Source organism: Gossypium hirsutum, chromosome D01, assembly GCF_007990345.1.
Source record: "Gossypium hirsutum isolate 1008001.06 chromosome D01, Gossypium_hirsutum_v2.1, whole genome shotgun sequence".
Lineage (NCBI taxonomy): Eukaryota > Viridiplantae > Streptophyta > Magnoliopsida > Malvales > Malvaceae > Gossypium > Gossypium hirsutum.
Genome location: NC_053437.1, coordinates 9504261 through 9528494, shown reverse-complemented (window position 1 = coordinate 9528494; position 24234 = coordinate 9504261). Strand labels below are relative to the sequence as shown.

The 24234-nt window shown below is 31.0% G+C and overlaps 2 protein-coding genes across 13 annotated transcripts; one reads left to right on the top strand and one right to left on the bottom strand.

Moving 5' to 3' along the window:
- Positions 1 to 4911: 4911 nt before the first annotated feature.
- LOC121213819 (protein SUPPRESSOR OF GENE SILENCING 3) lies at positions 4912 to 8819 on the bottom strand. 12 transcript variants are annotated; one of them, XR_005909265.1, is made up of 5 exons: positions 8358 to 8809; positions 8108 to 8265; positions 7650 to 7860; positions 6172 to 6300; positions 4912 to 5252 (listed from the first exon to the last, which is right to left on the bottom strand). XR_005909265.1 is itself a non-coding variant. In XM_041086973.1 (4 exons), exons 1-3 carry the CDS (start codon positions 8427 to 8429, stop codon positions 7676 to 7678), a joined length of 411 nt encoding a protein of 136 aa, XP_040942907.1. In that variant the 5' UTR covers positions 8430 to 8810; the 3' UTR covers positions 4912 to 6300; positions 7650 to 7675. The 12 variants fall into 12 exon arrangements, 2 of the variants coding, with proteins under 2 accessions (XP_040942907.1, XP_040942908.1); XR_005909264.1 differs by having other exon boundaries at positions 6190 to 6300; positions 8358 to 8807; XR_005909263.1 differs by having other exon boundaries at positions 6190 to 6300; positions 7650 to 7867; positions 8358 to 8804.
- An 8118-nt stretch (positions 8820 to 16937) lies between these two features.
- Positions 16938 to 22372, top strand: LOC107932628 (autophagy-related protein 18f). Its single transcript, XM_016864688.2, has 8 exons — positions 16938 to 17871; positions 18170 to 18625; positions 18701 to 19120; positions 19513 to 19749; positions 19842 to 20672; positions 20970 to 21136; positions 21461 to 21812; positions 22057 to 22372. Exons 1-7 carry the CDS (start codon positions 17674 to 17676, stop codon positions 21633 to 21635), a joined length of 2484 nt encoding a protein of 827 aa, XP_016720177.1. The 5' UTR covers positions 16938 to 17673; the 3' UTR covers positions 21636 to 21812; positions 22057 to 22372.
- Positions 22373 to 24234: the final 1862 nt, after the last annotated feature.

Here is a 24234-nt window from a genome sequence, read left to right as displayed (position 1 = left end):
GTTCTGACTAATGAAGCTGTAATTGTCCAAACCTTTGTTAGTAGCATTATAATGTAGGGAACTTGTGAAATCATGCAGCTAGTGAACATGCTTTAATAAACTTTTAATGCCTTCATTTCATACTAATCAATGTTCAAACTTTGAACATGCTTTAATAAACCAATCAATATTAGCCTAGATACTTTAACCGATTAAAATGCTAACGTTAATTTTTAAACTTGATAATAATATTAAATTTTTTTTTGTTTAATTCGAATTCATTGTAATTTTATTTTTATATAATTATTTGTAGATGTAAATGAGATTAAATTTACAAAAAACAGTTATATATCATTTTTATATAATTATTGTTTGGGTGATTGATAAAGAAACGAAATTAAAGTTGCAACGATATCATTTAATAGATACTTTTTTGCTTCGTGTGTTCTAAAGTTGTATTGTTTATTTTTATTTGATAATGTGTAATTGCAACTTCAATTCTTTGATACTGTGTTCTAATTTTAATATGTTGCAGTAATGGCTCGTCTGCCTTTAATTGCACAAAGTGTGAGGCATAAAAGAATTGGTATTCCATTGACAATATGGTTGGAAATCTGTAGAATTGTGATTTGGTTCTTATTTAGAATGGGTGCCAGCCTTAGCCTACATACTTATAGACCAATGATTAGGTCTTATACCTTAGATTTTTATGCAAAACGGGATTATGTGAAAAAGCTTGTATATGCTAGTGACGAGACCTGTGTTGAACAAGTTAGGATGAATAGAACTGCCTTTTTTAAACTATGTGAGATGTTAGAATCGATAGGGGGATTGAAGTCATCAAGAAACATGATTGTTGATGAGCAAGTAGCAATGTTTTTACATATCATCTCCCATCACCTGAAAAATCGAGTTATCAAGCATCACTTTAGAAGGTCCGGGGAAACTGTTAGCAGAGCATTTCATAGTGTTTTAAATGCTGTCATACACTTACAAGATGTGTTATTTAAAAAGCCAGAGGCAATTACAGCCGATTCTTCTGACACAAGGTGGAAATGGTTTAAGGTATTGGACTGAGTTTTATATATAGCTTGTACAACATTAGTTGATTTAGATTTAAATTAGTATTCTAACTTAAGGTTTTATATCATGTGATATAGAATTGCTTAGGTGCTCTTGATGGAACCCACATCAAGATTAGGGTCCTAACAGTTGATAAACCTAGATATCGAACGCGAAAAGGTGACATAGCAACAAATATGCTAGGTGTTTGTGCACCTGATATGCAATTTGTTTATGTTCTTCCTGGTTGGGAAGGTTCAGTTGCTGATGGACGGGTTCTTCGAGATGCCATTAGTAGAAGACATGGACTAAACGTTCCTCATGGTAAAGTGGATAGTTAGAGGACTTTGAATTATTCATTAAGATCAAACTTTTTTGTGCTGAATTAATCATTTTAAAAAAAATTATTTCATAGGTTGTTATTATCTAGTTGATGCTGGGTACACAAATTGTGAGGGATTTCTTGCACCTTTTAGAGGACAACGATATCATTTGAATGAATGGCGTCAGGGTTATCAACCAAGTTCTCCGCAAGAGTTTTTTAATATGAAACATGCCTCAGCACGTAATGTTATTGAAAGATGCTTTGGGTTATTAAAACTTAGATGGGGAATACTTAGGAGTCCATCATTCTATCCTGTAATGGTGCACAATAGAATTATTATTGCATGTTGTTTGCTCCATAATTTTATTCGAACCCATATGAGTATTGATCCTATTGAAGTGGAGGTGGGAGAAGGATTGCCTAGTAATGTGGTGGATGACGATGAACCGAATATCGCAAATATTCATCCATCGGATGCTTGGGCTACTTGGATGATGGAACTAGCCAACCAAATGTTCAATGAATGGCAAGCATCTAGAAATTAGTTAGGTTTAGGGACAAAATGAGTTTGAATATATTTTCTTATGTTATTTTATGCATCTAGTTTGTGAAACTTTTGTGGTGTTTGAATTGATTTTTTGTATTGTACTAAACTTGTTCAATTATAATTTAACTTCTTTTCATTCAGCATGTGTTATAATTTTAGAATTGAGCTTTTGATTCATGATATTGAACTTGATTATAATTTTATAAAGTGTTCACCTTTTGATTCATGATATTAATAGTAATTAATATAATTTGTTTTTTCTTAAGATAATTATGTCAGGTGTTCCAGAATCAAATGCTTCTTCTCAAGCTTCTCGAGGAACCAAAAGAAAATGGGTTCCAGAAGAAGATGCAACATTGGTTTCCTGCATGGTGGACTTGCACAATATTGGAACATTTAATGTTGATACCGGGTTCAAAGTCGGTTATTTAAACGAGTTAGAAAGAATGCTACAAAAGGCTTTACCAAATGCAATGTTGAAGGCGAAACCTAATATTGAATCGAGGATTAGGTTACTAGAAAGGGAGTGGTCAATCGTCTATGACATGCTTAATGGCCAAAACAATAGCGGTTTTGGTTGGGACAAGCATAGGTAGCTCGTTGTTGCTGAAGATGCAGTTTGGGACTCCTATTTAAAGGTAAGAATTATTTCAAGTCTTTACTATCTTATTTTTACCAAACTTATAACTAATATGATTTCCTCATTTTTTTTATAGTCACAAAGAAGCCGCTCAATTCAAACATCGTACTTTCCCTTACTACAACCAGCTTACTGCCATATACGCAAGAGATCAAGCGATTGGGAAAGATGCTCAAACAGCTGCTGGTGTTCTTGAAGAAATAAATGTTGAGGCTGTACCTACTACAGATATGGATGAAGAGAGAAACTCATTCTATGACTGCGCAGCTGACGTCTTTTTGGATGACATGGATGTTTCTGCTGTGGAGCCGCGACGAGATAGAGACCAAGGGGGTTCCTCATCTTCAAACAAGAGAAAGAAGAAATCTGATGCTCGTGATAATATGTCTTCTTCATTTAATGAGGCTGCCACTTTATTGGCCGAAAACATGCGGGCCATTGGCAATCAAATCAGTAGGAGTATTACCTCCGATGTGGTCGTTCAGCAGAAGTCTGAAGAATTCCAGATCATCCAAGAGAAAGCTAAAAATTTATATTCAACCTTATGGGAAACTAAAGGTTTAACCGACGATGAGCGATATCGAGCTTTGAGTAAAATTCCAGATCATCCAACTCAAATGCTCGTTTTCTTTAGTTTACCTTTTGCTGCGCGATTGGAATAGGTCAGAAGATTTCTTTCTGACCATTAAAAATCAATGTTCAAACTTTTTGATGTTGTAAAATTATATAACATATGGATTATGATGTAGAATTTCATTTTCATCTAACCTTTTTTTATTATAAGTTAATTATGTTTATACAGAATATAATTCTCAAGTTATATAATGATTTTAGTAAATTCATATAAGAACATTTATTATTAAGAATTATATGAAATTATATATCATTATTAAATTATATTTAATATTAATTATTTTAAATTATATAAATTCATATAAGAAAATTTATTATCAAGAATTTTATCAAAATTATATATTATGAAATTATAGTTAATAATAATTATTTTAAATTATACAAATTCATATAAGAAAATTTATTAGTTATAATTATTTTAAATTTTATTAAATCATATATTTTAATTAAAATATGTTTAATAATAATTATGTTAAAATATGATTAAATTATTTATTATTGATATTAATAATCTTCTTAAAATTTAAATAACAATAACAATAATCATTTACCCAAACAAATTTATGCTAAGGGTATTCTAGTCATTTTAGTTTTTTCATTATGCTATTACACCTCTATTCCATTCAACCAAACACAAGAATACTATTACGCCTCTATTCCATTACATTCAACCAAACAATTGATTTGCTATTACGCCTTTATTCCATTACAGCGAACCAAACGTACTCTTAAGCTTAGTTTGGATGGGTGGTGTGTTTAGCTCCGGTGAGGTTAAAAACAGCGGTGGCGGTGAGATTAGTTACTGCAGCGGTGAGATTGGGTACTGTAGCAGTGAGATTAGAAACAGCGGTGGAGTGTGTGTTTGGATTCAAACGCAGCTGTAGCGGTGAGGTGAAAATAGAAAATGACTTTTAAGGACATTAGATTAAAAATGATATATAATAGAAGTTTTTAAAATTATTTAACAATTACAAAAAATAATAAATGATTAAAAATTATTACAATTATATTTATTTTCAATAATAAATAATTAAAAATGAATTATTACAATTACATAAATATGCTACTGCTAGTTTTTACTAATTCCTAGCACATAAGTTGCTGAACAGCTCAATTTAACAAGAGGGTTTAACAGTGTTACTCAATTGGACTACTTCCGTTATCTATGTTTGTATGAAATTTTGCCTACATACTAAATCCTTTAAAATGTTTTACTAATTTGAACAATATTATAAGACATTGGGGGTGATAAAAATTAACTTAAACTTTAAGTTTGATTTAGTTTAACATTGGAGTTATAATATAAGATTAAAGATGTCAAAATATGACTTTATAACATTAGCAATTGTTAAATCCCTGTTTAACCTACAATCAATCAAAACATTATTTCAACAGAAATTGGATAAAATATTTTTTAAAATGTAACATTCATATTTTCAAAATATTTTTATACTTTTCATTTCATTCTTACCATTTATATAATAAATCAAATTTAAATATATAATTTCTGCTTCATTTATATTGAAACCCAAGGCATACACTTCAAATTTAGATCCATGTTTCCAACATCACACTAGTGTATTTGTCCAATAGATTGGAATATTCATCAGTAGAGAAAATGCAAAATGATTCACATTTGAGCTAAAGATGAAGCAATGCAATGATGAATGAAAAATGATTCATCTCTTAATTTCAGAAGAAATCCAATAGAAACCACATGTTCAATTCTTCATCAACATATCTGATTCATTTCTTATTGTTCATGGTTCAAAAACCATCAAAAGCTTGAACGAGTCAATTATATCATTCATCATCCAACTACTGTTGCATCTGGATTAATACAAGCATGCTGATTAACTGAAAAAGAAAAACCAAACAAATAAACAAAATGTGGACAACAACCCTTATTAATGTCGGAAACCCCAAAACTGCAACCCCTTTTAACTTCAAGTGTCTCAAGAAATTGCTATGCTACAATACCTGCATTTGTTCAATAACAAGCTACTAAGAGAGTGAATCAGATGGGACTGGTGCACCATTAAATTCAGCCATAAGTGCTCAGAGGCCTGTTCACATGCCAGAAACATTTTTAAAATCGGTAATATCAGCTTCGTAACAACATAAGTATAAGATACAATCTCACTGAGATTACTGGTGCAAGGAATTATATATGGATTACAGATTAATATAACATGTAAGCCTTTGCCAACTATTGGAAGGTCAGCTATACAGACCATATAGCAATACTACACTATTTTATCCTTTGAGACTGAATTATCGGTAAAGCTAAGAAAAAGTGAGGTCCTTTCTTGTAGGTTCAAATATGAATCTAACTTGAAACAAAACAAACATACAAAACAATTCAAGAAATCAGGTGATAAAAAAATAGTGCTTTTAAATATCTTGAACCCTCGTACTTATAATTTATAACCAGAATTGAAGAATGGAAGGAATTTCTAGAATGTAACCATGCCCTTATAGTATATGGATGTTATAAAATCCAAGATATATACAAGCATCCTCCACCCGAAGATAGTAGAAATGCTCCACTGCAGTTTACTTTGCATTGCAAATAGAGAGAGAGCAACTTTATAGATCCAATCTCTATGGAATACAAATAACAAGAACATGCAGGAGGATCCAACCTTTTCTGCTAACACCAGAAGTTCAGAAATGAAACTTAGCCTTAGAAATATATTCAATGGAATAAAGTAAGAAACTCCAAATGCTAATAATATCATATAAAACAAGAAAATAACAGGATCAAATCAAATATAAAAAAGGACTAGAGAGCTACTTAAGTTAAACTAGCACTTAAAAACGTAGCAGCTCTACTATACGTCCAAGAAACATCCTTCATATGGTATATATTACAACCATGCATATACGAACATGGCAGCTTACTGATCTTTCAGCATTATTATCAAGAGTGATATATGTTCTGTTATGAATAGAATGAAATTGGAGAAGGAAGAAAACATTTACCCATTAAAACTTTGTTACCTTCTCTTCCAAACCAATGACTTTAGAAGCCAATATATTAGCACGTTCATCAGCTGCATTACATTCCAGTTGTGCATTTGCATATTCCATTTTAAAAGACTCGAGCTCTGCCTGCAATACCAAACACCAGACATAGCAAGAATAAAAAAAAGGTATACGCTGAAATAAAATGTTGTTGACATTTTAAAAAGTATTTGTAACAAGTTCCCTAACAATTTGAACATCACCAGACAAAGAACACAAGAGAATAAAATGCAGATCAGCATACATACAGCATAGCATTTTAAAATACAGCATAAAACTGAATTCATCCTGTGCACCATCCTTTGCAACAAAAGAAAACCATTCAAAACATAGACTTATTGATTGAATCCAGGAAAAAATAGACAAGCGCCACCTTTAATCCTATAGTTAACATCTCCATTAATCTCTCCTATCTTTCTTATTTATACTGCCCCTAAGTACTTAGAACAACTCTTGACAATCAAATTGCTTCTTCAAATAAATGTACACAGCTATAGACTCGATTTTCAATCTATACTCAATTGCAGTTATATATTGCAAAAAAGAAAGACACTAGAAGATGCAACTAATATTGTACAACAATATTTGTTCACAAAAATTTAGATTTGAATCAATCAAAGTGTGATGAAACTATAGTATACAAACAAATGAATATTTGGTTTCCAAACATGTAAAAAAAATTGTCATACAAAAAAAGCATACTTGTGTGTTAATCCAAATCAAGGGAAAAAACTGGCAAGAATCAAGCCTCTTCTTTCTTTCTCAAGGTTGCTGTAAAATAATAAGTATAATGAAAAAACAGCTAAGAACAGGATTTAAGAGTAATCAAAGAGTTTGATGAGATTCAATAAGCAATGTATTCAGCATAATCTGAACAGCAGCTTCATAGATAGCTCCATCATAATGCATAACAAATTGGCTAGATCCTACGCCAAGGCGCATAACAAATTGTTCACAACAAAGTTGTTCTCAAAAAGTGCTCATGCAAAAAACAATATTTTTCGAAACTTCTATTAATTTGACAGTTAGCTACACCCTCAAAATTTTTAGCCCTCATACCGAGCCAAAAATAACATTATTTCTATTTCCTTCTTTACAGAACATATGATTAGCTTTGGTTTCAAGTTGCATGAAAGGTGCAGCCCATAATCTAGAAAGAGCAATGTCATTGAACCAAAACATTGCAACATAATAGGAAAGAAATCGTAGATTCATTCCAAGTTCTTATTTGAACCATGTCTAAGCAAACAACACAAGCATAATATGGCAACCATAGATGCAACTTTAGATTTAACTTTTTTTTACCCATATATTCCAATCTTTTAACATACTATTTTAAGAGTTGTAAATCAAGATGGAGAAATTTTCACTGTCATCACAGAAGTTTCCTTAGGAAACAGAAAGATTAAAGTATTTTTTACCACATGTGTACATACCATTGCATTCCCCTACAATTCCACAATCAAGTATTGCCGGCGTTGACTTTTGAGCCATCTAGAGTGTACTTCTCCATGAGGTGGCTCAATTCAGCATCAAACTCCTTTTCAAGCTCAACTTCTTCCTGCCAATGCCTCTCTCTCATGCTAACCATCTTCTTTTCGTGTGCTTTAATCAGCTTATCCCTCTCTGCCACAAAAGCCTGCATCTCTTCATCCTAGAACTTTATGAATTTTGCAATTTCATCCGCCTTACAAATAATTTTTCAAAAGATATGAAAAGAAAAATACACGAATATCTCATAACTTCAACAGGTAAACAGAAAAGAGATATCTAGCAGCATTTCATCTTATGAGATTAAACCATCTGTTTTTATGTGAAACGGTCATATACTGTAAGATTACCAGTATCAATCAAATTACACAAGGAAATTCACAGAAGTATCAAAATTATGTACCTGCGCCTGTATTCCTCTGCATTTGAAGGATTGGGGTTAGACTGCTTGACCTTCTCACGCTCTTGCTGTTGCATCTTCTCAAAACTCTCTTCCTTCTCATCCCTTGCTTCATAGATAAATTTGATTCGTTCCTTGAAGAATTGCTCTTGGAAATCCATCTGGAAAGGGCAAAAGAAGAAACACAGTTAACTTGAAGCAGAAAAAGAATTACTATTCTATCAAGTAGAAAATTCCTAGGGAGGACAATCACATGCTTTTCTTTGTCTACTTCCAAGTTAATGACTGAAAACCCAATAGATAATCTGTAATCTTCATAATTCATCTTCTAATTCATTGAAACAGCATAATCCACAATTCCACAATTCCAAGTTAATGACTGAAAACCCAATAGATAATCTGTAATCTTCATCGGCTACTACACTTTCTCTCAATTTGATGACAATCAGCATAATTCATTAAAATAAAAATATTAGAAATCAAAGAACGACCATCGCCTTAAGCCAAGACCCAGCGAAGAATTCATGGTAGATTTGCATGAGAAAGAGAGAAAGAAAGGAAACAAAATAGAATATGCTGAGAAGAGAAGATGAAGAACGGAAGAAGATATGGGTAAAAGAGGAAAAGAAAAAGCAACTGAAGTTGCTAAATTTTGCGTGGAGCAAAAGGCTTCAGTCTGGAATTAAGCCTCCAGTGAGGTGAAATGCATTTTTAACATACTGAACAATGCTTTTCAAACAGCCTTGCGTTTACTAACATTTCAGTTGTAAATTTTTTTAGCTTAAAAAAGCCAACTTACTTAGATGCAGTTGCATCCAAAGGAAGCCTTAGTATTAACAATTGCAATATGTATTTTGTTCTATGGATCAACTTTGTCTCATCCTATTTTATTTTTCAGCAATTACGTTTTATATTAATTTAATTTTATATGATTGTTTAAATGCAAACTTTCGCTCAAAATCCACGACCACCATTGATGACTAACCATACATCTCAAAATAATTGAGATATTAAATGGAAGTTGCTTTATTTTATTCTTTGATTACAAGTTAATGATACCTTGACCATATAGCAAGTGGTATTGGGGTGTAAAGTTTAGCTAATGATGTGATTGATTTTTGTATTTGCCAATAGCCTATATATGAGGCACAACATAAAAAGGAAGGGGAGTTTTTGTCAAAGGATAAATGTGATTATGAGACTTCGTATACCAAACATATTGGCATGTTTTGGAATGTTACAATTATTTCTTTTCTTGTCCCCACACCCTAATAAATTTATTGAAAATAATATAACCATGGTGTGGATATTTGACCCTAATATATTTTAATATCATCAATTATAATATTTTAAATAGTAGTTTAACATGAAAACAACACTAAATTACTAATGTGATAAAAAAAATTACATTAATTTTCTAATTTCTAGTTATTTGACTACTTCCTACGTTTCAAATTAGATACACGACCAAGTCTTGAAGCTTAATAATACTATTAATTAAGTATAATACAAATATATCAAATTTTAATACTATTAACGATGACCTTAAAAAATAATGAACAACTCATTAATCCAGTGCCTAATGACTTGTTAAGTTTTTAAGGTAGGCACCAAATTCAAGCATTAAAAAAATACAACATTTTATTTTCAGTGGCGTTTATTTTAAGTTAAAAGTAAGGTTAATATTACTGATTAAGTTTTAGTTCGATTAGTATGAGCGTTATTGTCAATGCAGGATGACTTGAGTTTGAGTGTATTAAAGCGTATTATCCTCCTATCTATAGATTGAGAAAAAGCTATAGGTAGTTCTAGATATTGAGAGTAGTTTTAACCTTACAAAGCTATTTGTTGTATTTTTTGCATTTGATTTGTATATACATGTAAGATTTGCAAGTGTCAAATATTTTTTTTTAAAAAAGTCGTGATAAAACCTTTTTCACTTTACATACTATTGTTAATGAAGCAACCTTTTGATCTACAAAAACATTTTCTCTTACGATTTTGCTTCCTAAGATGATTTTTGTTAAGTATAATTTTATTATTAAAGATTATTATATTATGAAAAATGTAATAATATATTTTATTTTTATACTTTTATTAATTATTTTTATTTTGGTAGATGTTATTGGTATGACGATTAATTCCAAACTAACTTTTTTAATTAAAAAAATAAGAAAAAATGAAAGTATGATATGAAAAAAGAAATTATCATTTTCGAGTAATTAATTATTTTATATATTTACTTTTTAAAATTACTTTAATTTTATAAATTAATTTTATATTTATTTTATTCAATCACTAATCAATTTTTTTTTTCATTAGCTTTTAAAGAGTTATTTTATTTTTTTAATTGTTTTCAAAATTGATTGATTTGTACTATAAATTAGATTAATCATCATTTAATTTATAAAATATATTCTTTTGAGATTATAAAAATATATTATTTAATAAATTATAAATAAATATATAAAATTACATGTAATATTAAAAATTAATTTTCTTAAAAGTAAGTGAGTCAAATAAAAGTTTTCTTCCTTAATTACCTTTATTACTTTTATAAAATCTTCATGAGTGTTTTTTTTCAAACTTTTAATTATTTAAGTGAAAAAGTGTTTTTTTTATAGAGCATACCTTCTAATTTGTACAAATTAGCAATGTGTATAATAAACGACTAATTTATTGAATTTTAAAGGGCATCATGCAATATAACCTCTTTGCACCGGTTCTTATTACAAGAAATATTGTGCATATTGTCTCAAGATAACGATTTGGTTAGCGCCTTAATCTTTATCACCTATTCTATTTATCAAAGTTGTAATAGTTCGACAACAACAAAATAAATCTATAGGCCCATTGGGAAGATTTTATTATGCATCATTCTCCAACGATTTGAGACAATATTTCCTTATGGTGAATGTAGTTGAAAGCTAGCTCAAAGCTATTTAAACTCGTTATCTAAATAAACTTCAAGAACACTAAAAGTTAGAAGAGAGCAATCTCTAAATATCAAAATCAAGAGAATACATTTTAGTTCTTTTTTTTTCCATTCTCTTATACATAGTCATTTAATGATTATCACAATATCTTTACATAAGTCTTCTTCATTCTTTTACAAGCTTAAATTTGTAAACGCAGACTTACTCGTTTCATTAATTGTAAATTTGAGGGTTTCTAGTTGAGCTACAAAAATTAAAGATGGTTTAGTTGAGCATCGAAAGCTAGGAGAAAAGTTCTATTTTAGCCTTTACAAAATATAAGGATTGTAAAGGTTATAGCTTATCCTTGAAAGATAACATTTCATATTAGTGAATTGGGAAAATCCTTGGCAAGTGAGGTTAAGGTAATGGAGGTAGGCATTAGAGTCAAATCACTATAAATCGATTGTGCAAAACTTTTCTACCTTTTCTTATCTCTTTGAAAAAAAAATTGAAATCTCAATTTATCCCCTCTTGGTATTTTTTTTAGTCTTACTATTGAATTAATTAATTAAATTTTTAAAAAAATATACCTGTTTCGAAGAATACTTAATTATTAAGCTAATTAAATATGTGACTTGATTTTTTATTTAAATCAAGAGAGGTAAGCTCATATAATTGAGGCTAATGTGCCACGACTTGTGTTATTTTCCCCATAAGAGCCACCGGCCATGGGACTAGGAAGTCTTATTTAGACTTAAATTGTTCCAAATTAATTATTTATTTTAAGTTAAAAGTAATGTTAATATTGCCGATTGAGTTTTAGCTCAATTGGCATGGACATTGTTGTCAATATAATAGAACGTGGGTTCGAGTGCGCTAAAGCGCATTATCCTCCTATTTATGGGTTGGGGAAGGGCTTTGCGTAGTTCTAGGAAGTCTTGATTTTTGTCCTACGTTTGGTTTTTGAGCTAAAGTTCACTCTTGAAGTATATAAGAGTTCAAGGTATCTCCTAAAGCCCTCTTGCAATCTAAGCATCTCTTCTAGCCTCAGAATACATGTAGTTTATTTGATTAAATTTATTACCTTAGCTATCATGATAAACATCCATTTTAGAAAAAAAATTTACTGCGCTAACTCTAACATGTTTTGCAATACCCCTAACCCAAACTGGTGATAACCCCTAGTGTTACAGTCAATCCTCGAAGGCATTTCCAATATACAATTGGTGGTTGGTGATAATCTATGAGTTTACTAACCTTTGACTCTAAACGATTAACTTATAATGATACTTGATAACTTTGGGCCCACTATTCGAAATATCTACACTTGTTGAAACTATAAAGTATCAATACCTCTAAGAGAGGGTATTGAGACTTGGCAATATAGGTACTGAGACTTAGATGGCAAGTCTCGATACCAAGATCTCTTGTTTTTATACTGCCTTTCTTAGTCTTGATACTATTTTCTTAGGTTTGGAGACTCGGCCTATAAGTCTTGATACTTAAAACATAGGTATTAGGACTTGGCAAGTATCAAGACTTGGGTCCCTTATTTTCCAAAATTTGGCTACTGACTTCTAAAGTCTTCATGCCATGGCCCTAAATCTTGAGACTTGGGTGCAAAAATATACAAGTTGGGTCAAATTTTGGTTTCTTTACTTTCAAGAAAACCCTATTATTGCTTGAAAAACACTCTAACTTATTTGACCATAATTCTAAGGCCTAAATGCCAAAAAGCTCTACCAAAACAATTTTTGAATTCTACAAAGCTACTTATCAACCTACAATCTAAGCATGAAAAACTCATTACCTACCTCAACTTACATTCATTGAGCATAAGCCCATTTATCAAAACCTAACATATATAGAATGAAGACAACTATCCACTCCTACTTAAGATAGAAATATAAGACATGCCGATATATATACAAGCCTCAAAATGCAAAAGAACTTAAATCTTAGGTCACTTATGTACATACCACTAAAATATAGATGGACCAAATGAACAAAAGTTTACATATGGTGGTTGTGACTTGTAGGAGGTGATGCAACTCTTCCTATAATCTTATCTTATCTTGACTAACTTGCGCACATATAACAACAGTATGTTGAGCTTTATAATGCTTAATGTGATTCCATGAATCGTAAGTAAGACATAAGAAGACTTTGCACCCTTGAAACATTTTAGTTATCTATAATTCAATATACACATGTAACTAAACAAGTTGCGCCCATCCTATCAAATGTATTTCTTTTCTTTGGTTATAAGTTAATTACTAAATAAGATTAATTCATAGCCTTAATCCCTTGTTTGACACTCACTTTTTTCATTTATAATTGACTCCATTCATTTAGCAAATTCATTAAACTCCTTAGTCCTTATACTACTATTAGCTTAATTAAACTTTAGACTTTTATTCATCAATGATTTATCAATTATTCAACTAAGCACATTAAGGTTGTTACATTAATACGATTCAACGATTTATTTGTTAAGCATAACAAAGCACTTATATGCTTTACAATGCTACAATCATTTCACGATTCATAAGTGATATTCAACTCAATAATTATGATTGATAGCCCAATTTGGTTTTATGTATGAATCAATAATCACATTAATCATAATTCACAACTCATTATAAAAATATCCTTAACATTTGATTCATTAACAATTATCATTAATTATATTTTAATATAATATTGTCCATATGTAAACACTAGAGAAGATCAAGGTCAAATACACAGATTCAACTCACACATTATATATGTGCAAAATGTTAACAATGACCGATAATTATACTATGAGAGTGCAGAGTACTAAAATATATACCAACCGAACTCCAACATGCAAAGCACTAACGATACTCCCATGCACTTTAAGCACCTCACAAACACAATTATAAATAGAGATGCAATACTGCTATCCTATGACATGCCAATTACACCTAATGAGACTCACACTATAATTTACAAGAATATCTACAAAGCTAACTAAAATAACTAACCTACGTACAATTTAAACAAATTTTGCTTAATGTTCATTTCTGAAAATCGACCCAATTCAGCACACCACCATTTCGTTGTAGCACACAACTTAGTAAGAAAGGCTCCGATGGATTGATGCGTATTTGAATGGCAGACTACTAAGAGTGTTGGTATTTATTTAGCAAATGTGCTAATATTCTCTCTGCTTATTCCTTTCTTCTACTTCCCTAAATTTCATTACTTGGAATACATAGAGCATAATAGAATAAAAAAGATGACGACTGAACATACAATTTGGATGCCAATGCGTAATCATTAACACCGAACCCTAGCAAAAGGACATGTCTCTAGTGTTACAAAAATGAATTACATAACAATAATTGTTAAATTATCCCATCACAGTTGCATCTCCTCGCAATCTCTACACTTTATAAGAGATTGTAATAATCTAATTACATTTGATTTTCTTTTTGCATTTTTTTATGCTTAAAAAGGACTAACTAAAAGAAACCCAAAATTATATATATATATATATATATCTCTACGTGAGAATCAAGAAAGCGTGGGATAAAAGAAAGATAAAACCTCCAAAAAAACAAAAAAATCTAACACAATTCAATTCAACAATTTCTCATCAAAACTTCTTTGATTAGGAAATTAATTTCAACCGTGTAAGAAACTTTTTTCATCTACTCGCGCTTCTACCTAATTCCTACACTCGCCTCTCATTCAATAAGTAGACCGTTATAAAAGCAAGTCAAATCCTTTATATACTCACAACCATATATACCTGATCCGGCCTAAATATCTGTCTAAAAAATAAGAGAGTTTGAATAAAAATATAAGTTCAAAAAATGAGCTTAAAAAAAGAGAGACTCATTTTTTAAATAGGTTGAGCCTTGGATAAGTTTTTTTTGTCTGAGCCCAACCTGACTCAAATTTACAAAAAAAAAATTGTTGTTGTGTTTTGCTATTGTTTCTACTGTTTTGCTTCTGTGTTTTGTTGTTGTTATGCTGTTATTTTGGTATTATATTGTTACTATTTTGTTGTTGTTTGAATATTATATAATTATTATTTTATTGTTAATTTTGCTATTATTTTAGAAGTATTTTCTTATTAGTTACACCTATTTTAGTGCTATTTAAGTATAAATATTTTTTTCAATTTATTTTCAATTTATTAGAAAATGTTTATTTTAATATTTTGAGTGTATTTGATATATTATATTTTTATATTCGTTTTTATATAAAAATAATATTATAAAAAAGTAATACGGGTGAGTCAGATCAAGCTCGGGTTTTAGTAATTTTATTCGAGTCGGGCCAAACCTAAACCTGAAAAACAAGCCTAAAATTCTATTGAGGCTAAGCTCGAACCCAAAATGATCACCTCTACTTGCAGGTGCTCTTGAACTTGGAGAGAATTTTACTTTTTCTAATTTTCTTAAATTTTCAATTAAGAAGAAAAATAAAAAAAATGAACAAAGAAAATTTGATTTATTTTCATTCAAGAAATAAAAAAGAAGAGAAAGATCATGTTTATCCTTAATGGTGTTTTTTTTTGGTTGAATTGAAGATATAATGCAGCCTTTTAGAATATATTAAAATTATTTTAAAAAAATTAAAAACTATATAACTTTAATCGTTTTATTAAACGGTTTTGATAAACGGTTTTATGCATTAAATTATGCAAAAAATTTCCCAAAAATATTTCCAAAGAAAATAAAATAAAATTAGAAACTAAAGATTTTAAATAAATAATAAAAAGAATAAATATTTTTTTATGTATTTTGAAATGCTACAGTTTATTAATTGCATAAAAAGTAAAAATAAAAAATAAAAGCATCGTTTCTCTCTTTTTTTTAAATAATTAACTATTTCATATTTTTATTTAAAAATAATATGATATTTATTAACAACACGTTTATTAAATAAAAACAAAATTTTATTTTCAAAAAAAAAATACAAAAACACTTTTGGTCCTTTTTTTTGAATAAAATAAAAATTCTTATATTTATACTAAGATTAGAGATTTGATATATTTTAAAGCTGATTTTGCAGATGTAAACCAGCGTTAAATTTTCAATTAAAATTAATTTATTTTTAATAGTTTTTAATTTTATAAAGCATTTTTAATAGAGATAATTAACCATTTTTCTATTTTTTTATATATTCTTATTTTATTTTAAAAAATAATTTTTAATATTTTTATATAAAAAACTAAAAATAATTTTAATATTTTTTTTAATTTTCCAAGATAATGAAAATGAAAACTCCATTGTTTTCCAAATCAAATACACCAAAAGGATATATTAAAAAAAATAGGTAAACTATCAAAATAATCACTTTTGTTTTCCTCAGGTTACATTTTAGTCATTTATATTTGAAATGTTACGTTTTAGTCATTTCTGTTAACGTGTTGTAACATTTTAGTCACTGAGCCGTTAATGGTATAACGGTAAGCTGATCTGACACGTTAAATTATCATTTCAAATAAAAAGTTTAAGTTAGATTATACAATTGGTTTCCATATTTTTTCGTTTTAAGTAATTTTTTCTTTTATGTTCTTTTAAATTTATTATTTATTTATTTTCCATTTTCTTCTACTTCCTATCTATTTTCCTCCTTTCTCCATCTCTTTTAAAAAATTAAATTGCTCAAAATGAAAAAAATATAAGGACCAATTGTATAATTTAACCTAAAAATTTTCGTTGAAATGATAATTTAACATGCCACATCAGTTTACTATTACACCGTTAACGACAATTAACGCTCAGTGACTAAAATGTTATAAAACAATAACGTAACTGACTAAAATGTAACATTTCAAACATAAGTGACTAAAATACAACCTGAGAGAAATAAAAATAACTATTTTAGTAGTTTACCCTTAGAAAATCACAGAAAAAAGGAAATCCTGACAGCGAAAGAAAAAGAAAAGAAAAAAAAAACCCTTTGAATTGAATTTTAAGAGTTCAAAAGAAACAAAGGGAAAAAAAATGACAACTTCATCTCTTCAGTATCCAACCTTCTTCCTATCTCTCTCAAAACTCTGTCATATTTCAATCTTTCATTGGATCGTTTCCTAAATTTTCGTTCAAAATCCCCTCAAAACCACTCTCTTCTGATCAATTTTTTTTCTATGTTCTTAATTTCCCATTTCTATTTGTTAAAGAATTAATTCGATTTCCAAACCCAAAAAAAAGTTATTTCTTTTATTTTTGTGAATTTAAAAAGAAAAAAATTCTTTTCGTTTTACCCCAGTTAATACCTTTTCGAAAATTTTAATTTGTACAATTCTTTTAGAATATAAAAGTTTTGAGTTTTCAGAGAAACAACAGAGAATCAAAATCAAAGCCGGGTCTTTTTGTCTTGTTTAGTTTCAGACTTTGTTTTATCTTGTTTTGTTTGTCCCTTGTTTTTCATAAAGAAGATTGTTTTTATTTGCTTCAAATGGAGATATTTGTACCCTGAAAATTTATTCAATTAAAAGTCTGTTTCTTTCTTTCTGGGTTTTCATCCATTCTTCATAATTTCTCATTTTTCCCGAAAAACCCAGCTATTTAAAAGAAAGTAATAAGGAACAACCTTTGGGGTTAGTAAAAAGGAGAAGTTGGTGGATTGTTTTGATTTTCGGGTTTTTTTAATTAGGTGTTGGGGATTATGAGGAACAGTGGAGATGGACAAGGGCAGTCTAGAACACAAAGCGGAGGTGTCGTTTCCAGGTCTGCTCGGAGTTCGTTCCGTGCCATTTCCAGCTATTTAAGGATCGTTTCTTCCGGTGCTTCCACCGTCGCACGGTCGGCGGTTTCTGTGGCATCCTCGATTGTGGATAGGGAAGATGATTCTGGCTATGATCAGGTAAGAAATAAAAGAAGGGTCTTTTGTTTTTCGTTCTACTTTTAATGTCTAAATATATATTCTCTTTAATTTCCTTGTTATAGAGTTGGAAAAATTGTTTACTTCAGTTTATTCTAAATGTGTATGCTGACTGTTGTTATATGTAAATTAAATGCGACAAGCTATACTTCCTTTGCGCAGTTAAATGCATGTAGAAGATATACTTATAGGTTTGTCTTTCTTAATTGTAATTTGAAGTTAAGAGCATAAAATATGACTAGTAATACATTCCTCTGTCAAATGTGTTTATGATGTAAAGGTTCATTGGGCCGGCTTTGACAAGTTAGAAGGAGAGGGAGATGTCATTCGACAAGTTCTTCTTCTTGGTTATCTGTCTGGTTTCCAGGTTTGGGATGTTGAAGAAGCAGATAATGTCCGTGACTTGGTTTCCAAATGTGATGGTCCTGTTTCATTTATGCAAATGCTACCAAAACCGGCTCCAGCAATGAGACCGGATGACAAGTTTGCAGACAGCCGTCCCCTTTTGGTAGTTTCTGCTGATGGGTCGCTCTCCAGGGATACTCACATACAGGATGGTGCTTATAATGGAAGCATACCAAACAACCATGATTCTGGGAATGGTAGTGTTGTGCCTACCATTATCCGGTTTTATTCCTTGAGATCTCAATCTTATGTACATTTGCTAAAGTTTAGATCAGCTGTTTATTCTGTAAGGTGCAGTTCTCGAATTGTTGCTGTAGGTCAAGCAGCTCAGGTATGTTACTTTATGCATATTTTTGAGCACATTATGTTTAGTCAGAGTTTGAGAACATATTTTTATGGCTTGCAGATACATTGTTTTGGTGCCGCAAAATTAGAGAGGGAATATACCATTCTTACAAATCCTATAGTCTCAGGCTTCCCTGGTTCTGGAGGTATAGGCTATGGACCTCTGGCTGTTGGTCCTAGGTGGCTGGCTTACGGTGGAAGTCCAGTTCCAGGTTCGGATTGTGGACGTGTCAGTCCACAACATCTTACACCTTCCGCAAGTTTCCCTGGTTTTTCTTCAAATGGGAGCCTTGTTGCACACTATGCAAAAGAATCAAGCAAGCAACTTGCTTCTGGCATTGTAACCTTAGGAGACATGGGATATAAGAAACTGTCAAGATACCTGCCTGATTCATACAATTATCTACAATCTGGAGGTCCTGGCTGGAAAGGCAATGGAACTGTTAATGGTCATTTAGTGGATGTTGATAATGTTGGAATGGTATGTATAATTCGCCCCAAGTTTGATTCGAAACTAGTATTTTTCAGCCCCTCCCCCTTTTTTAGTTGTCTTTTGCACATTTGGTCCCATTTGTAGTCTTTATTTTTAATCTGCAAGTTGCTAATACTCTGTGAAGTTAGACTTGTAGAAAATTTTTTGTTCAATATCTTATGTATTAGCATATATGTTTTAGTCTAAGGCTTGCATTTCCTCTAATTAAGCTCAAATGACTTTTCCATGGTGCTCTCTTATGTGCTAATTATATCTGCAAAAAGGTTAAGCTCAAATGACTTTTCCATGGTGCTCTCTTATGTGCTAATTATATCTGCAAAAAGGTTACAAGCAAAACCAGTTTTAACACTTCACTTTATATCTTTCCCTGGGCTTATCAGGTAATTGTTAGAGATATTGCCAGTAAAGTTGTAATCGCTCAGTTTAGGGCACACAAGCATCCTATTTCAGCATTATGCTTTGATCCCAGTGGGACCCTTCTTGTGACAGCTTCAGTTCAGGGTCACAGTATCAATGTGTTCAAGATTATGCCTGGGCTTCAAGGAAGCTCTTCTGCATGTAATGCACCAGCATCTTACGCACATCTATACCGGCTGCAGCGTGGTATTACAAATGCTGTAAGACTAGCATTAATGTTGAGTATAAGTCGTATCTGTTGTTGGCAATTGGAGTTTTTCTTAATTTTTTTTACTTTCTTTTGAGATTTCAGGTAATACAGGATATTAGTTTCAGTGATGATAGCAACTGGATTATGATTAGTTCTTCGAGAGGGACAAGCCATCTCTTTGCTATCAATCCAATGGGAGGTTCTGTAAGTTCCCAGTCTGGCGATGCTGATTTTGCCCATAAGAATAGCAGTTTGGGTGTTATGACTAAGCCACAAGTTCCATGGCTGCCTAATTTAGGAGTACAAACACCTACTCAAACAAGTCTTTGTGCATCTGGACCCCCTCTGACACTTTCTGTTGTTAGCAGAATAAAGAATGGGAACAATGGCTGGAGAGGCACTGTAAGTGGTGCTGCAGCAGCTGCAACTGGCAGGACGAGTCCCCTTTCAGGGGCCATTGCTTCCTCTTTTCATAACTGCAAGAACAATAAATTTTTGTTTTCTGAAAGCAGCTCTTCAAAGGCAAAATACCACCTTCTGGTTTTCTCTCCTTCTGGATGTTTGATACAGTATGCTTTACGGCTAGCAGCTGAACATGATTCAACACCTGTTGTTACTGGATTAAACACAACACATGAGTCAACTGCAGATTCTGATGGAAGGTTGGTAGTCGACGCAATTCAGAAATGGAATATATGTCAGAAACACACGCGAAGGGAGCGAGAAGATAATGTAGACATATATGGTGAGAACGGGACTACAGATAACGGTAAAGTATATCCTGAAGAAGTGAAAGAGGGAAGTACATACCTTGATCCCTCCTATACTGTAAAGAAAGCAAATGCAAACGCCAAGGAAAAACATAATTTGTATATTTCAGAAGCTGAACTGCAGATGCATGAAGCTCGGATGCCACTGTGGGCAAAACCAGAGGTATTAAACTTGATTAGGAATTTCTTTGATGTTTGTTTGTGGAGATATGCCCATGTGTAAAGGTGCCAGGTAACTTACTTGGTATAGTTCTTTGGTGGCTATCTCAAGGACTTGTTATTGCTTCTCACCTTCACTACTAATGCCGTTTATATCTGTGCATACTTGGGTGTTGAAGAGGTTATTGTGAGAAATAGAAAGGAAGGGGGATTTTCCTGTTCTGTAAATCCAGCTAATGCATATTAAATACTGCATTTTTGTAAACATATTTAACTTTCTTCTTGTTCTTTTTCTTTCCAGATATACTTTCAGTCAATGGCGATGGATGGCATCAAAATGGCTGAAGAAAATGCTTTTGGTGGGGAAATAGAAATTGAAAACTTCTCAGCCCAAACGATTGAAGCACGGTCTAAAAACTTGGTTCCGGTTTTTGACTATGTTCAAACTCCTAAGTTCCAGCAGACAAGGTGTGCTGAATGCAATTTATGTCTATGTACTGATTCCCATGATGCTTGTCAAATCTTTTGTTTCCTGCACTGCTCTCATGTCCAGATGTTTGAGCTTTTTGGTTCATAGCATCATTTTCAGATAATGCATTTATTTAACATCTACGTGAGGAATATTTAATTAATTCCTTAATGTGTATCATGCTTTTGGTTTCTTTAGCCCTTGTTTTTCTATGCTTTATTACCAAATGACATTCCTTACAACTGTTCAATTTGCTTTTGTTGACATTTATGTATAACTCATCAAGTCTCGTCCTCTGACTACGGTATTCCAACTGTATATAGCAATAACAATGGATGCCTGTTGCATCAGAGGTCTGAGCTGCCTGAAAATGGCCGGCTTTCATGTAGAAGCAGCTCTGGTTCTCTTGACTTCATGACTGAAAATGGTGCTGCGGTTGCTGAACTTCACACTGGCATCAAAGAAACTGGTTTGAATGGTCCTAATATGCCTCTATAGGAGCCAGGGGCTTTGTAAATAACAGTTGTAGCCCTGACACCGAAACACAGCTTGAGATTGTAATATAGAGAGAGCTTAAGATGGAAGCTCAAATCAAGTTTGTAAATAGTATCAGTGAACTGAAGGCCCCAAAATGGACAATCATTTTGGAGATGAAGGCAATGAACTTGTTTAAAGGTAATCTCTTTATTTCCAGCTTAAATCATCTGTTGTATGTTAGTAATTATGTTTAGGGAGTTCCTTAGGTTTTAGCATTGTGTAAACTGAGATGGAGCAGTTCTTAGGGGTTCCTTCGGCTAAATATTGATTAGTTATACCTATCCTTTCCTAGTTTCTTGTTATGCTTCTAGTGTTGACTTGATAAGAAGCTCTGTCTCTATTATGATTATGAACTGAATTTGACATTTCTGTCTAATTTCAGGTATGCATATATCCTTTTGATTCTACACAGAGGCTGGTAATTACTCTGGGTTGTAAAGAGAACAAGGGGTAAAGCTGAATTGTGGATACTATGTTGTTAGGTTTCTTATATGTTAAATTTGTAAATAACAGAATGAAATCCCCAATATTTAGTGGTGATATGTAATGTAAGTGATAGCATTACTTTATAGCCCCAAACCCATTTCTGTTCTATTAATTTAAAATGTTTATTTGTTACCATTCGGAGTTGTATTTATATGAAGAACGAGATTATAGCAACATCATAAATACAAGTTTCTTTCACTTTGTTTCCCCTATTTTCTTTCTTCTTTTTCCAGCAGTAAATAGTAATTGTTGTACATTTTATTGTTTCAGCAACTTGTTTTCGCTGTATAGCTTAGCAAAAGAGAGAATGCTGCTTTGTTTGATAGAGTGGAAAGAAAATTAGAATGATGGAAAATTGAAGGGGTGAGAAAATAAAATGATGGAGAATATATATATATATATATTCATAGATGTGCTTGATAGGAAAGATGAAAAAAATAAATACTTTTTCCTTTTATTATTTGGTAGAGTTGTAAAAAAAAAATTGAAAAATGCATAATTTGTATTAAGAAGTATTTCTCTCTCAACTTTTTCTCTTATCATTTTAATTTAAAAGAATTGATTTTTATGAATTAAGATAGAAAATGGTCAACCTTTCTTAATTTCTTTCCTCTCACTATTGTTTTCTATAAAACATACTCGAAACTAATTTTCTTTTTACTTTTCACTCTCTCCTCACATTCCTTTATTTTTTACCTACGGAAGCACACCTGAATCATTTTTAAGTAGTGCATTGTTTGGCCATCCACCTGAAATGTTGCACCAAAATGATGTAAATGTTGCACCAAAATGATGTTCTTACATATTAACCAATGACTGCAGAAACAAGGAATTGAGTGCCTTTGAATCTGATATATTGGTTTGGTTTTTACTTTTAACTAGCATCGATTTTGATTCATGCTTCGCGTTGCTAATATTTTTGGGCTAAAATATAGAGTTAAAAAACAATTATTTTAAAGATTTAATATTCTCTATATATTTGGAATTTAATTTTATATTTTTATTTTTAAAATTTTTTAATTTTTTAATTTAAAAATTTAGGTTCAATATTGTTAAAATTATTTTATTAAAATTATTGGTATCACATACTAAATTAAAAAAAAACTTAGTAGCCACACACAAAATTTTAAAGGGGTTAAGAATTCTTAAAATTAATGTCAACATTTTAATTAGGAAGAGATATTTAGACTAATTAATGACAAAATAAATGTTGAGGCATCAAAGTATGTAAAAGAATTAAATTATAAAGATTAAATTTAAGTGTAGTATAGAGACCAAAATTAAAGTTTGATAATTTTTATATAATCTAAAAAGGTAACATAGGGACCAAAACTGAAAATTGATCATTTTATATAATCTAAAAATATAAAAGGATCCAAATTGAAATTTAACTGTATGTTAATAATGCCAGAAAAGAAAAGTAAAGAAAAAGAAGAAAAAGCCGCTTAGTAGTGTAGATGGCTCCATGGATATTGAAGCTCTCGACCTCAAATGCTGGAGTTCAAGTTTTGACAATGACATTTTTTACCTTAAAATTGTAATGTAATGTATCAAAAACAAAAGAAACAAGTCTTGTCTAGTTTTTAAACATAGTAATGATATCTAGTAATGTGTAAGCATTGCACTATAACATTCCATTTCATAGTATGAGATTATGAGGCAATCTTAAACCCTGAACATGATATTGAGAACAACACCATCAATTTTTGTATTGGAAAACAAATTATTCTAACATCCAACATTTATGTCCATTGATTCTATTTTCCCAAATCAAACCTCCATGAATATTAGTATTTGATAAAAGCTACCTCCAAAACAAGCCTACAACTTTCAATGCATCTCTTTGTTTGAGTTACATTTAAGTTGGACCAAACAACTTTCTTTCTTTTTTTCCGCTTGGCCTGATAGAGTCAACTATGGTAACTAATAAGCTATTAAAAGTCTATTGGAAGCTAATTTGTCAATTTTAATTAGTTACTTTACAATTGTTATTTGTAATTAGTTACCAACATTGATTTATTTTACTCCATTTATAAACTCATGTATTTTCGATATAAACAAAGAATAACAAGAA

What these genes read in the sequence shown, in the direction of transcription:
- LOC121213819 (XM_041086974.1), bottom strand. Translation starts at nt 8,429, where the DNA reads ATGAATTATGAAGATTACAGATTATCTATTGGGTTTTCAGTCATTAAC. An exon ending in TTGGAAGTAGACAAAGAAAA is followed by an intron (nt 8,266 to 8,361) that starts GCATGTGATTGT and finishes TGCCCTTTCCAG; the next exon opens with ATGGATTTCCAAGAGCAATT. An exon ending in GCAGAGGAATACAGGCGCAG is followed by an intron (nt 7,861 to 8,107) that starts GTACATAATTTT and finishes TCTAGGATGAAG; the next exon opens with AGATGCAGGCTTTTGTGGCA.
- LOC107932628 (XM_016864688.2), top strand. Translation starts at nt 17,674, where the DNA reads ATGAGGAACAGTGGAGATGGACAAGGGCAGTCTAGAACACAAAGCGGA. An exon ending in ATGTTGATAATGTTGGAATG is followed by an intron (nt 19,121 to 19,512) that starts GTATGTATAATT and finishes TGGGCTTATCAG; the next exon opens with GTAATTGTTAGAGATATTGC. An exon ending in AGCGTGGTATTACAAATGCT is followed by an intron (nt 19,750 to 19,841) that starts GTAAGACTAGCA and finishes TTGAGATTTCAG; the next exon opens with GTAATACAGGATATTAGTTT.